This window comes from Galeopterus variegatus, unplaced genomic scaffold, assembly GCF_000696425.1.
Source record: "Galeopterus variegatus unplaced genomic scaffold, G_variegatus-3.0.2 Scaffold6191, whole genome shotgun sequence".
NCBI classification, from domain to species: domain Eukaryota; kingdom Metazoa; phylum Chordata; class Mammalia; order Dermoptera; family Cynocephalidae; genus Galeopterus; species Galeopterus variegatus.
Window position 1 is genome coordinate 39119 of NW_007732302.1, and position 13084 is coordinate 52202.

The 13084-nt window shown below is 37.5% G+C and overlaps 1 protein-coding gene across 1 annotated transcript in view; it reads left to right on the top strand.

Annotated features, from left to right (window-relative positions):
• Positions 1-13084, top strand: part of RAD18 (RAD18 homolog (S. cerevisiae)) — a gene marked incomplete at both ends in the record, with an annotated part of 102322 nt that overhangs the window by 18907 nt on the left and 70331 nt on the right. The window contains 4 exon segments of the mRNA XM_008590540.1: positions 2048-2091; positions 2138-2481; positions 4435-4534; positions 9154-9338. Of these exon segments, the coding sequence (XP_008588762.1) occupies positions 2048-2091; positions 2138-2481; positions 4435-4534; positions 9154-9338 (673 nt within the window).

The window sequence follows — 13084 nt, forward strand, 5'->3', positions numbered from 1 at the left end:
CCCCGCGCCTCGCTCAGCCAGTGAGCGGGAACTGTTCTGTATGTGGGATCCGAACCCTCGGGCGGGAGCGCCGCCGCGCTTCCCAAGCGGCTCACTATCCAGTGTGCCACCGGGCTGGCCCAGCCATTGATTTTTCTTAGTCCTTTTTTTTTTTTTTTTTGTCTTTTTGTCTTTTTGTCTTTTTCCGTGACCGGCAACGGGATCGCAACCCTCGGTGTTGCTCCCGCGCCTCGCTCAGCCAGTGAGCGGGAACTGTTCTGTATGTGGGATCCGAACCCTCGGGCGGGAGCGCCGCCGCGCTTCCCAAGCGGCTCACTATCCAGTGTGCCACCGGGCTGGCCCAGCCATTGATTTTTCTAATATTGCTTATTTATTATTCTCTCTTTTTGCTCTTTCTGGGATTCCAGTTATGTCCTATATCTAATACTTTTTTTTTTTATTCTTTTTTCTCTCTGTGCTTCAGTTTGGATATTTCCTATTGACTTGCCTTCAAGTTATTAATACTGTCTGCTATTATACACATCCAGTTTAGATATGGCATTTTGCGATTATAGATCGATTCTTTTTTTAATTTGATTCGATTCTTTTTTTTCATGGATATTAACTCTCTCTCACATAATGCTATCTTTTAATCCAATTGTCTGTTTTATTCTTTTTTCTTTAACATAGTTATTATAGATCTTTTGAAGTCCTTATCTTCTTTTTTTTTTTTTTTTCCTTTTTGTCTTTTTTCGTGACCAGTAACGGGATCGCAGCCCTCAGTGTTGCGCCCGTACCGCAACTGGCAACGGGATCGCAACCCTTGGTGTCGCGCCCACACCGTGCTCAACCAGTGAGCGGACCAGTCTCTATATGGGATCTGAACCCTCGGCGGGAGTGCCACCGCGCTCCCAAGCGCCGCACTCTACTGAGTGCGCCACCGTGCCGGCCTGAAGTCCTTATCTTCTAATGCCACTCTTCAGATCACCTCTGGGTCTGCTTCTATTGAATGTTTTATCTCTTGATTAGTGGCTACTTTTTCTTGCTTCTGTATGTTTAGTAATTTGTAAGTATGTGTTGAACATTGTGGATGAAATGTTGGAGAAGCTGTATATTATCTTCCTTTGAAAAATGTAGAATTTTATCCTGACAGGCAGTTAAATTATCAGCTCTTTACCTTCGTTTTAATGTTTTAAGTTGGGTCAGTTTCAGTTTTGTTTATATTTTTGTAGTGTGGTCCTTTTTTGTAAGATGTGGCCTTTGTGGAGGTCTCACCTGAATATCCACAGTCTTCACCAAGATCTCTCAGCATTAGCTGGGCTCAAATGCCAACAACTTTCTATTTGACCTTTAGAATCTCAGTTTACCAGTATCTGCTTCCTACCACATCTTCTGTGGTTCTGTCTTGTACTCGTGCAGCCCTGGAGCTGATCAGGAATGGATGAGAATTTCTAAGCAGACTTCATGATTACCCTTTCTATGGTTACCACATGTCAAGCACTGTGTTCCCCCCAATACTAGCCACCTTTGCCCAGAATTCTGACTTCTATTCCTTCCATCCAGCCAGATTGCTGTTCCCTGTTTGGACTTCAGTTCAGTCAATACTCAGCTACCAGAAAATTCTTCCAGTGTGAAATTTTGGGGAAATGTTGGAACGCTTTATGTGTATGTTTTCTTTCAGGGATTGCAGCCTTGTGTTGATTACAGTTTAGTGCCTATAAATAGTTCTTTATATGTTTTGTCTAGATTTTAAAGTTATTATGGTTGCAGAGTAAATCTCTTATCAGGTATTCTCCATGACTAGAACCTGAAATTTCTTCATTTTCTTATATAGTCATACAACTGCCTTTTGAGTCAGATTTATTGCTTTATGTTTTTTGGGTTTTTTTTTTGTTTGTTTTGTTTTGTTTGGCAGCTGGTCAGTACAATGATCGAACCCTGGTCCTTGGTGTCATTAGCATCATGCTCTAACCAACTGAGCTAACCAGCCAGTTCTTTTGCTTTACGTTTTATCCTAGAAGAAACACTTTGGTTTGGTTGTTATTATGGTATAAGTTCTATATTTCAGAGAAACAAGTGTTAATTGGGAAAACAGCTTATGTCAGTTAATTTATTATATATAACTTGATATCATAGTTATCTGTTGTGTTTTTTGTGCTTCAAGGAATCATCTGTTGAAGTTTGCTTTAGAGTCACCACCCATATCTCCTGCCTCTTCCTCTTCAAAGAACCTGGCTGTCAAAGTACATACTCCTGTATCCTTCAGACATTCTTTAAAGCAGGGAAGCAGGTTAATGGACAGTTTCTTGATCAGAGAAATGGGTGGTTCTACATCAGAGTTGATGATAAAAGAAAATGAAAGCAAATTCAGCCCTCAAAAAGAGGCAAGCACTGCTGCAGAGACCAAAGAGGCACGTTCTGTAGAGAAGATGACTCCAGGCTCCTCAGTTGCTAGTTGTCCTGAGACACCCTCTACATCTGCTTTGAAACAAGTTACTAAAGGTAGGAAATTACTCTCATATGCGTATTTTCTTACTTAATGGAAATCTTCTTATCCACATAAGAATAAATAGCCAGCATTTTTGAGGGAGAGGGAATGGGAAGGGATAAACCAGATTTCACCTTATCACAATCTCAGAGGTTGATGTAGTTAGTACTTCTAGGTATGTTTGCTCTCTTTCTCTCTTGTAGAATAGGAATTCAGGCTAATTGCTGCAAAAATGAAATAATTTTAATAAGTTTATACTTCAAGTATAGCAGTAGCTTTCTATTTTTCAGCTTTTAATTCCTCCCTTCCACCATCCAATGTGTCAGTTTTGGTTTAATCTTAAAGAGCTCTTTTTATGTTAATATACCTCTGCTTGAATGGCTCCAAGCTGTTCTGCCTGGTGGTTAAAGCCTTTGACATTTGATCCCTACCCTAGCCATCCAACCTTATTTTTCACTGCTCCCTCTCAGAAATCATTCTGCCCTAGCCAACCTGATCTCTCCACTGATCCTCGAATATGCCCAGGGATGGGCAAACTATCACCTGTAGGCCAAATCTGGCTTGCCTCCTATTTTTGTAAGTAAAGGTTTACTGGAACATAGCCACACCCATTTGTGAGCATATTGTCTATGCCTGCTTTCATGCTACAATGGCAGAGCTGCGTAGTTGTGACAGAGACCATATGACATGTACAGCCTAAATTCTGTACTACCTTGCCCTTTACTGAGAATGTTTGCCAACCCCTGTTCTACACCTTTCTAGATTCTATCCAGATCCTCATATTCTTTGGTTGTGTTAGGCAACATTGATATCTCACATCACTAAAGTGCTACATTACTTCTTTTCTTGACTATTTTGTGTACCATTTGCTTAACTGTTTGATTAATATGTCAACTTATTTAACCTTTCATTTTTGTCTTTTCTTGCCAGTTAAGTTCAGAGCAACTTTTAGGCAGAAACTCTGTCTTAGATGTCCTTGGTATATTCATACCACACACAGTGCAGGCATGTTAGTATTTATTAATCTTAAATAGATTGAAATTAGTTTATTTAAGTGTTTACATTTCTTGCGGATATGTAAACGTCACTTACATTTCCTAGCATGTCTCTTCCTCGGTCACTATTTTTACCAATCGACAGTTCTTACTGTAGTGTTTTTTAGCTTGATAGTTAACTTTTTCACTTAGCGGAACTTTTTTCCAAATGAAATCTTACAACAAACCATAAATATAAAATAGATAAAATTGGCCCTACTTTGTTAATGTAAGGATGGAGGGCCTGGAGATTGTGCTGTTCCACCTGTTTCCCCCTTTAGCCCCTGCCTATTATCCATGGTGGTCTTTAGGCCCAGAGATACCTCCACGGATCCCTGCAACTCCATGAAATAGTTTGAGAATGATTGCATTTTCTAATTTTAATATTATATATGGAATTACAAATGACAGCTAAATTAAATTTGTAAACATTGACAAAATTGAACAGTAGTTAGCCCAACCCAGTAAATGCTTTCATCTGACTGCACCTGCCACCTGCCCTGCCCCTGGGCCAGGTATGTCTTACTCTAGTTGTTATGATTGCTTCTGTGCTAAACTTGGATAGCTCCTAAGACTTGGGAATGTTTAATATTAATTTTATAGTTTTATAGTTTGGTCATACGTTGGCAGAAAAGTTTAACCAAAGCATTTTCTAATAAACTAAGTTCCAAACTTCTCTGTAGTCGCTTCCGCTAGGCCCAGGATTCTATTTGTGTGGCTTCCCATGATTTAGCCTTTAATCGGTAACCAGTCTGTCCCACTCCTGTTGCCCTGATGGGTTATTCTTTTTTTTTTTTTTTAACCTCTGCTTTTCTAAGTGCATGTTAAAGTGAGATTCTCTTTTTTATTTTAATTGCTGAAAGTTGCCAACTTATATTATTTTGCCCTTTCTATGAATAGTAAAGTCTCTTTTTCTCTTTTTAAAAAATACAGTGGATTGTCCTGTTTGTGGGGTTAACATTCCAGAAAATCACATTAATAAGCACTTAGACAATTGTTTATCACGTGAAGAGAAGAAGGAAAGCCTCAGAAGGTAAGGAAGTTGAGTATAATCATTGAGCTACTTTATCTAGGTGCCTCTTGTATGTTATAAACTTGAAAAAAAATGGGATCCATTTTACCCAGAATCATCAGTTGTGTTATTCCCTCTCCTGCTTGATTTTTCCTTTAATCCTGTTGGCCAACTCTCCCATTCCTTCTCCTCTTGTTTTCCTCCACTTCTCCTTGCCAAATACAATTAACTATATTGAATATTCGAACTGCTACTAAAATTTGACTTAATAAGAAATTAGTGATTTAAAATTAAATTCTTATTTATTTATTTTTGGCAGCTGGCCAGTATAGGCATCAAACCCTGGACCTTGATGTTACCAGCACCATGCTCTAACCAACTGAGCTAACTGGCCAGCCCTAAATTCTTTTTAAAATTCTTTTCTTCTCTTAAAGTTTTAGAACTATCATAAAGCCTTTTGGCCAAAGAAAGCAAGGTTGGACTCTGAATATAGAACATATAAAATCTGGGCCGGCCCGGTGGCGCACTGAATAGTGTGCCGCTTGGGAAGCACGGCGGCGCTCCCGCCCCAGGGTTCGGATCCCACATACAGACTGGTTCCCGCTCGCTGGCTGAGCGAGGCGCGGGAGCAACACCGAGGCTTGCAATCCCGTTGCCGGTCCCCGGTCCGGTATGGGGGCAACACTGAGGGTTGCGATCCGTTGCCGGACACGGAAAAAAGACAAAAGACAAAAAAAAAAAAAAAAAAAAGAACATATAAAATCTTTCTTTGGTTCTTAGGATGCTCAGAAGTTTTAAAATTTTAAATCAAGCTTTTTCAAAAGTTTAGTTTTTTTGACAGGGAAATTATATGCACATAATAAAAAAAGGCACAGAAATGTGTATATGAAATGTGGTGTCCTCCCCACTGACCCAACCAGGGTGACATAACTAATAAGTCATCAGCTCAGCATTTGCACCTAAACTACTGTGCTATTCTGCCTCCCTTATACATCAGAGTAACAGTAATTTCTTAAATCCATGATTGTTATACATATAAGTTGTTCAGGAATGAAATTTTAGTCAAAGTTCAATGGCACGTATTAAGGAATCAGGGGTTAATGAAGATGAAAGGAAGCAGAAGCTACAAATTAGATAAGTCTGGTGATGAAGGGAGGAAGACCTGAGATGGCAGTTTGGTGAAGGAGTAAGCAGCAAGATCAAGGGAAGATTATATTATTAAAAATAGGGGTCGTTTAAGCCTGCAGTCTCTTCTCTTCCTGTATCTCCAGGAAAAGAGCAGATGATAAGTGGTATGAGGTGGGGAGCACAAGTAGCAAGGTTATCCTCGACATGCAGTAAGGACTCTTCTAAACAGGAGGAAACGGGAACAGAATAGGTGATAATTCAGAGAGATTTGGAAAAGAAGAAGAAGGAAGCTGAAGAAATTACTAGTATCTGGGAAGTGGGGATGAATAAGATGATTGGGTCTTATGTTTGATCTGTTGTGAAGGACTTTGAAGAGTATTTTCCAAAAACCATGTTAATAAGGCAGGACCATTTTTTGTGATTAAAGGTAAAAAGATGTCACTTAATTTTTGTGAGTAATTTTGGAGTGAATGCAGGTTCTGAGGGACAGACTCATGCTGTTATAAATTACAAAAGCTAAGCGCAGTGATGCTTTATTAATTTATGGTGGGAGACACACGTGAGTCCAAACCTGGGGTAGTTTTACATGCACAATACTCCCACCTAGTGGGTAAGTTTGTTAATGAGAATAAAATTTAGGTTTTTAGGTTGCTTACTTAGTGGAGATGTAGAATAAATGAAACTAAATAGTCCTAAAGATTATTTCCTGTACTCATAAGCCATGACAGTCTGATGACCTGCTTTTCTCTTTAGAAATGTTCTTACTGAAAAATGAGTTGGGAGTATAGAAGCCTAGAAGAATGAGTAATCAGCACTAATCATCTTGGTTCAACTCCTCTTTTTCTAGATGTATTTATCATACTTCTGACACATTTAGTGCTGTCAGTTTATTCAAAGAGATACTCATCCATGTGTAATTAAGTTCCAGTAGTGGTTCTAAATCCCGTTCCAAATAATACTATAGTCCTGCCAGTTGCTCTGTAGTGCAACTTAGAAGCACTACATAGGTATCACTCTCTTAGTGTGTTGAAGGCTCTGAGAAGTCCTACATCAAAGGTAACTGTTGGCTTTTGTTTAATCCAGTAATTCCTAAATTTATTTGATCCCAAAACCTTTTTGTCTTCATAACTCACATCTTGCAAAACTGGTGTTTGTGAAAAACACACTTAGGGAAACATGGAGCTACATCTCTCTTTAGTTATATCCTGGTCCTTGGGTCTGGCCACATAGAAGAGTTTCTGCCAGTGTTTTTAGTCTCTTTTACAACATTCAGACAGGCCATCTCCTAGATGTGGGTGACAGCTCTTAACCCATTCTGTATAAAATCATATCAGAGTTGATTCAAAGAATACACTCTTTTTGATGTTCTCAGATTCTGAAAGCCACATAAATACATTACTCAGTTTCTGTAAATCATGGTGGAAGAAAAATCAATGTCATTTTTATGTTTGAGGCTACATATTTTAAAATTCTCGATAGAAATTTTTGATCTCTGGTGGTACTTTTCATTGTAAATGCTAGTGAACAGTACAGTTCCTCATAAGTTTAATCATCTATCCTTGATAAAATAAATCTTTTAGATACAGACTTAATGAATTATCCCTCTCTGTGTACTTGTATAAATGCCTACGAAATGATTCAGCTGTTGCCACCTACTGTGATTTTATTTTGCCCTCATGTATAAGTCTTGTAGAGAGTCCAATGGGCTGTCATTATAAGAGCAATTTTCAGAAAAATTTAATCTGTTGAGGGCTTGCAGGTCTTTTCACGGTTAAGTAGATATTTCTGGCTTTTAGACTCTATTAATGGAGCATCAAAGAAATAATTTAGCCAGGGATTGGCACTGTTGGTTAACAGAAAAATGTTTGGTTGTTTTCAGTCTATACTTTTCTGTAATATTTCTCTAAGTATGACCTTTGGACCATTGGCATCACATTTACCCTGGGAATCTTGTTGAAGATACAGATTTTAGGTCTCCATTTCAGACCTGAGTCAGAATTGATAGGTGGTATGGAGAAGGAGACTGAGAATCTACATTTTAAACAAGCTCTTGAGGAGATTCTGAGGTATGTTGAAGTTTGGGAAGCATAGCCTTGTATGAACTATAGTTACATGCAAATCCTTTGCAAAATCCTGTTTTTGGATAAATATATTCTCATTTTGAAATGATTGCAATTGTAATGATCACCTTGAGCATGTTTTATTAAGCACCTATTTGCCATAGAGCTGAGCCAGGTAATGTACTCAGAACCGTGCTGTACTCAGATAAAATGGTTTAAAACTCACTAAGGAGTTATTGTTTATGAAATTGTCTTAAGTCATTGATACTTTTAGATAGCTTGCATTCTAGTCCATTTTAAGAAGTAATGTTTTTTAACTTTTTTTTTTTTATGGAGAGGGTAGAAGAAAGTAATTTAATATAGCTATGTCATATTTTAAATTATTTAGTGCTTATCAGTATATTAATTAAGTAAATAGAATGAAAATCCAGTTGGTGTTTTTTCTAATATACTTTTTGTAATGCTATATTTATTAACATAAATAATTGAAGTTGAAGAGAACAAAAGCCCTGCTGTATTTTTTTTTAAATCTTGGTCCCTGGCTGGTAGGGGGTTCTGAACCCATGACCTTGGTATTATAAGCTTGTGCTCCAACCAACTGAGCTCACTGGCCAGCCCAAGATTTGAATGGAGGACTGCCTGATGACACTGTGCTTCCCCCCCCCCCCCCCCCCCCCCAAACCCTTGACCCCTGTGTTACAACACTGCGCTCTAACCAACTGAGTTAACTGGCCAGCCCCCCTGCTGTATTTTTTATTGTTTTCATTTGTGTTCTTTGAAGATGATACCGCAAGAATATCTACTCATCAACTTCCTGGATTCTTTTGTGGTAATGAGTTGGGTGAAGTTAACCATCCTAACTATTCATCTACTGCCATTGCAAATTGATTGCCTTGGATTTGAGGAGGAAATTTTACCTGTGGATCAGAACTTTTCCTAAAGAATCTGTATGTTATAATGTACCATTAAATCCATAACCTAATCCTCAGTAGCATTTGTACTTTAATCATCTGAGATAACTGGCCTTTACAGGGATTTTGCATGGAAAGCATGGGCAAATATTAGGAAAAGCATCCTTTAAAGAGATAGAGAATTGCATATGTCTACGTAAGTATGATTATAAGTGAAGTTCTCGTAGCATTTGATCCACAAGCCTTCCATATAAGTCTTGTAAGTCTGCATCTTTAGGCCTAACCTCTTTGTGAGACCTAAGTCTCTCACTTCTGGTGCCACCTAGACCCCTCTATCTGAGTGTCCCTCCAGCACCTCAGATGTATCATGTCCAACACTGTAAACATCTGCAAACTTTATCTTTCTTCTCTTTCCCCTTTTTATCTTAATGGTTCTACTATTCTCCCGGTCACCCAGGTATAGATTACAGTTTTACATGAAAAGCATTTGATAATTCACAATAATCCTCAGAGATCTATTTTTTTTTTTTTACCTTCTCAGTTCTGTTCACAAAAGGAAGCTGCTGCCCAAAACTGTATATAACTTGCTGTCTGATCGTGATTTAAAGAAAAAGCTAAAAGAACATGGATTATCTGTTCAAGGAAATAAACAACAGCTCATTAAAAGGCACCAAGAATTTGTACACATGTACAATGCCCAGTGTGATGCTTTGCATCCTAAATCAGGTAAAGTAATAAAACAATGTGTAATGCTTATCCTCTGGATAAAGCAATTTTATGTACCTCAGAGATTAGAAACCATAGAAAAAAATTTTTTAATAAATACTTTTTTGGTAATAGATAAGACATGCAAATGTATTCCTTCATAAGGTACCTAGAATATACTATGATAAGTCAGCCTTCCTCTCAGCCTGTCTCCTAGTCCCCAAGTCTGCTTCTCAGAGGTACCTCTGTTGCCAGTTTCTTACATATCTTTCCAGAGATAGTGTGATGATGAAGAGTGGATCTGGAGAGCCTAGGTTACGGTCCCAGTTTCTCAGCTTTATGACTGGGTGACTGTAGGCAAGTTATGTGGTTATCTTTGTACCTCAGTTTTCTCATCCATAAAGTAAAGGTTATAATACTACCTACTTCATAATGTTTTTAAGAGGAGTAAATCAAAATGCATGTAAAGTGCCTAGCATGGTACCTTAATAAGTAGTTACCATTCAGTAAATGTTACCACTGTGATTATTATACACAAACATGTGTCCTTGATCTTTATTGTTTTACAAAAATGTCAGCATTTTGTATATACCGTTTAATAGTTTTTCCTTTTCATCTAACCACACACATATTTTGGAGTTCTTTTTATTATTAGCATATATAGGATTGCCTAATTTTTAAAAAAGTAGAGAAAGCGGGCAACCATGCACAGATTATTAGTGTACTGTTTGGCGAATTATCACAAAGTAAATTTCACAAAGCAAAAATGCCTTATACTAAGATTAGTATAGGCACTACTAAGATTAGTACCAGCATCCCAGAAACCCCATCCCTCCCTCCCATTCACTACTTCCTTCATTCTCACACTTGACTACTATTTTGACTTCTAATACCATCTATTAATTTTGCCTATTTTGCCTGTGCTTGTTCTTTATATGAATGGGATAATAGCTTATGTGTTCTTTGTATCTGCCTTCATTTGTGCAGCATTATGTTTATAAGATTCATCCATGTTTTTGTATACAGTTGTATTTTTTTTTCATTTTTGTTATATAATATTCCATTGTATAAATGTCACACTTTATTCAATGGTAATGGAAATTTGGATTTTTTTTCACTTTTTGGCTATTAAGAAAAATGGTGCTATAAATAATCTTTTATATGTCTCTTGGTGCACATAGGCACACATTGCTGTTGGATATATATACCTAGGAGTGGAATTGCCATGTTATATATTTATGGATGTTCAGCTCTCATAGATATAGCCCCAAACTCAATACTAGTGTTGTATACGACAACTGAAACCCTCATAGCAAGTCCTTGACAACGTCGCTATTGTCAATTTTCCATTTTAGCCGTTCTAGTGGCTCCGTGGTAGTATCTCATTATGATTTTATTATGCATTTCCCTAATGGCTTATAATGTTCAGCACATTTTTACATGCTTATTGGCCATCTGGATATCCTCTTTGGTGGAGTACCTGTTTAAATCTTATGCCCAATTTTTCTATGCTGTGGGTCTATTTTTTTTCTTATTTATTTGAAAAGTACTTGAAATTTTCTGGGTACACATCTTTTGCTGGATGTATGTATATTTAATCTTTTGTTTCACCTTTGCACTCTGTTAATGGTATCATTAGAAGAGTAGACTAATATATAGTCTAGTTCATTACATTTTTCCTGGTTAGTGCTTTGTATGTCCTTGCCTACTGCAAGGTCATGAGGATATCTTCTTATTTTCTTTTAAAAGCCATATTGTTTTTGCTCTTACATTTTGTTATAATTTATTCAGAATTGATTTTAGCATGTGTTGTAGAGGACAAGATTCTCTTGTTTTTTTTCTATATGGGTAGCCAATTGATGCAACACCATTTATTAAAAAGCCATCCTTTCCCCACTGCACTTCCAGATGTCTTGGTTGAGAATGAGCTAACTGTATGTGTATGGTCCTTGACATTGCTTTGTTCCATTGGGCCATTTGTTTATCCATGTCCCAGAAGCACACTGTCTCAATTACTTTATAAGTAACTTATAATAGGCCTTGCTGTCAGTAATGTAGTTCCTCCAGCTTTGCTATTTGTCGGGATTGCCTTGGTTTTTCTAGGTCTTTGCATTTCCATATACATTTTAGAATAAGGACCAAAAACCTGCTGAGATTTTAATTGGGATTATGTTGAATCTATAAATCTATTTTGGTATAGTTGATATCTGTACAGTATTTGAGTCTTCCAATCCATGAATATGGTTTATCCCTTTATTTGTCTTTTGTTTCTATTGGTAATGTTTTGTAGTTTTCTGTGTGAAGATCTTATACATCTTTTAAAAGACTTATTCTCAGCTATCTGATGTTTTTGATGCAGTTGTAAATGATGTTCTGTTTTAAAGTGTCAATATTTATTTATTTGTTGCTTGTATAAAAATACAACTGTTTTTTTTTCTCTTCCAAATTTTATTTTATTTTGTCAATATACAATGTGGTTGATTATTATGGCCCATTACCGAAACTTCCCTCCCTCCGCCCTCTCCCCCCTCCCCCCCAACAATGTCCTTTCTGTTTGCTTGTTGTATCAACTTCAAGGAATTGTAATCGTTATGTCTTCTTCCCCCCACCCTAGTTTTTTTGTGCACTTATTTATTTATTTTTAGCTCCCACAAATAAGTGAGAACATGTGATATTTCTCTTTCTGTGCCTGACTTTTCACTTAATATAATTCTCTCTAGGTCCATCCATGTTGTTGCAAATGGCGGTATTTCATTCTTTTTTATAGCAGAGTAGTATTCCATTGTGTAAATATACCACATTTTCCATATCCACTCATCTGATGATGGACAGCTGGGCTGGTTCCAACTCTTAGCTATTGTAAAGAGTGCTGCAATGAACATTGGGGAACAGGTATACCTTTGACTTGATGATTTCCATTCCTTTGGGTATATTCCCAGCAGTGGGATAGCTAGGTCATATGGTAGATCTATCTGCAATTGTTTGAGGAACCTCCATACCATTTTCCATAGAGGCTGCACCATTTTGCAGTTCCACCAACAATGTATGAGAGTTCCTTTTTCTCCACAACCTCGCCAGCATTTATCATTCACAGTCTTTTGGATATTAGCCATCCTAACCGAGGTGAGATAGTATCTCAGTGTGGTTTTGATTTGCATTTCCTGAATGCTGAGTGATATTGAGCATTTTTTCATGTGTCTGTTGGCCATTTGTATATCTTCTTTTGAGAAATGCCTATTTAGTTCTTTTGCGCATTTTTTAATTGGGTTACTTGTTTTTTTGTTGTAAAGTTGTTTCAGTTCCTTGTATATTCTGGATATTAATCCTTTGTCAGATGTGTATTTTGCAAATATTTTCTCCCCCTCTGTTGGTTGTCTTTTAACTCTGTTAATTGTTTCTTTTGCTTTTTAGTTTGATATAATCCCATTTGTTTATTTTTCCTATGGTCGCCCATACTTTTGGGGTCATATTCATGAAGTCTGTGCCCAGTCCTACTTCCTGGAGTGTGTCTCCTGTGTTTTCCTTAAGAAGTTTTATTGTCTCAGGGTGTGTACTTAATTCTTTAATCCATTTGGAGTTGATTTTAGTGTATGGTGAGAGGTATGGGTCTAGTTTCATTCTCCTGCATATGGATATCCAGTTATCCCAGCACCTTTGCTGAAGAGGCAGTCTCTTCCCCAGTGTATAGGCTTGGTGCCTTTGTCAAAGATCAGATGGCTGTAGGTGTGTGGGTTGATTTCTGGATTCTCTATTCTATTCCATTGATC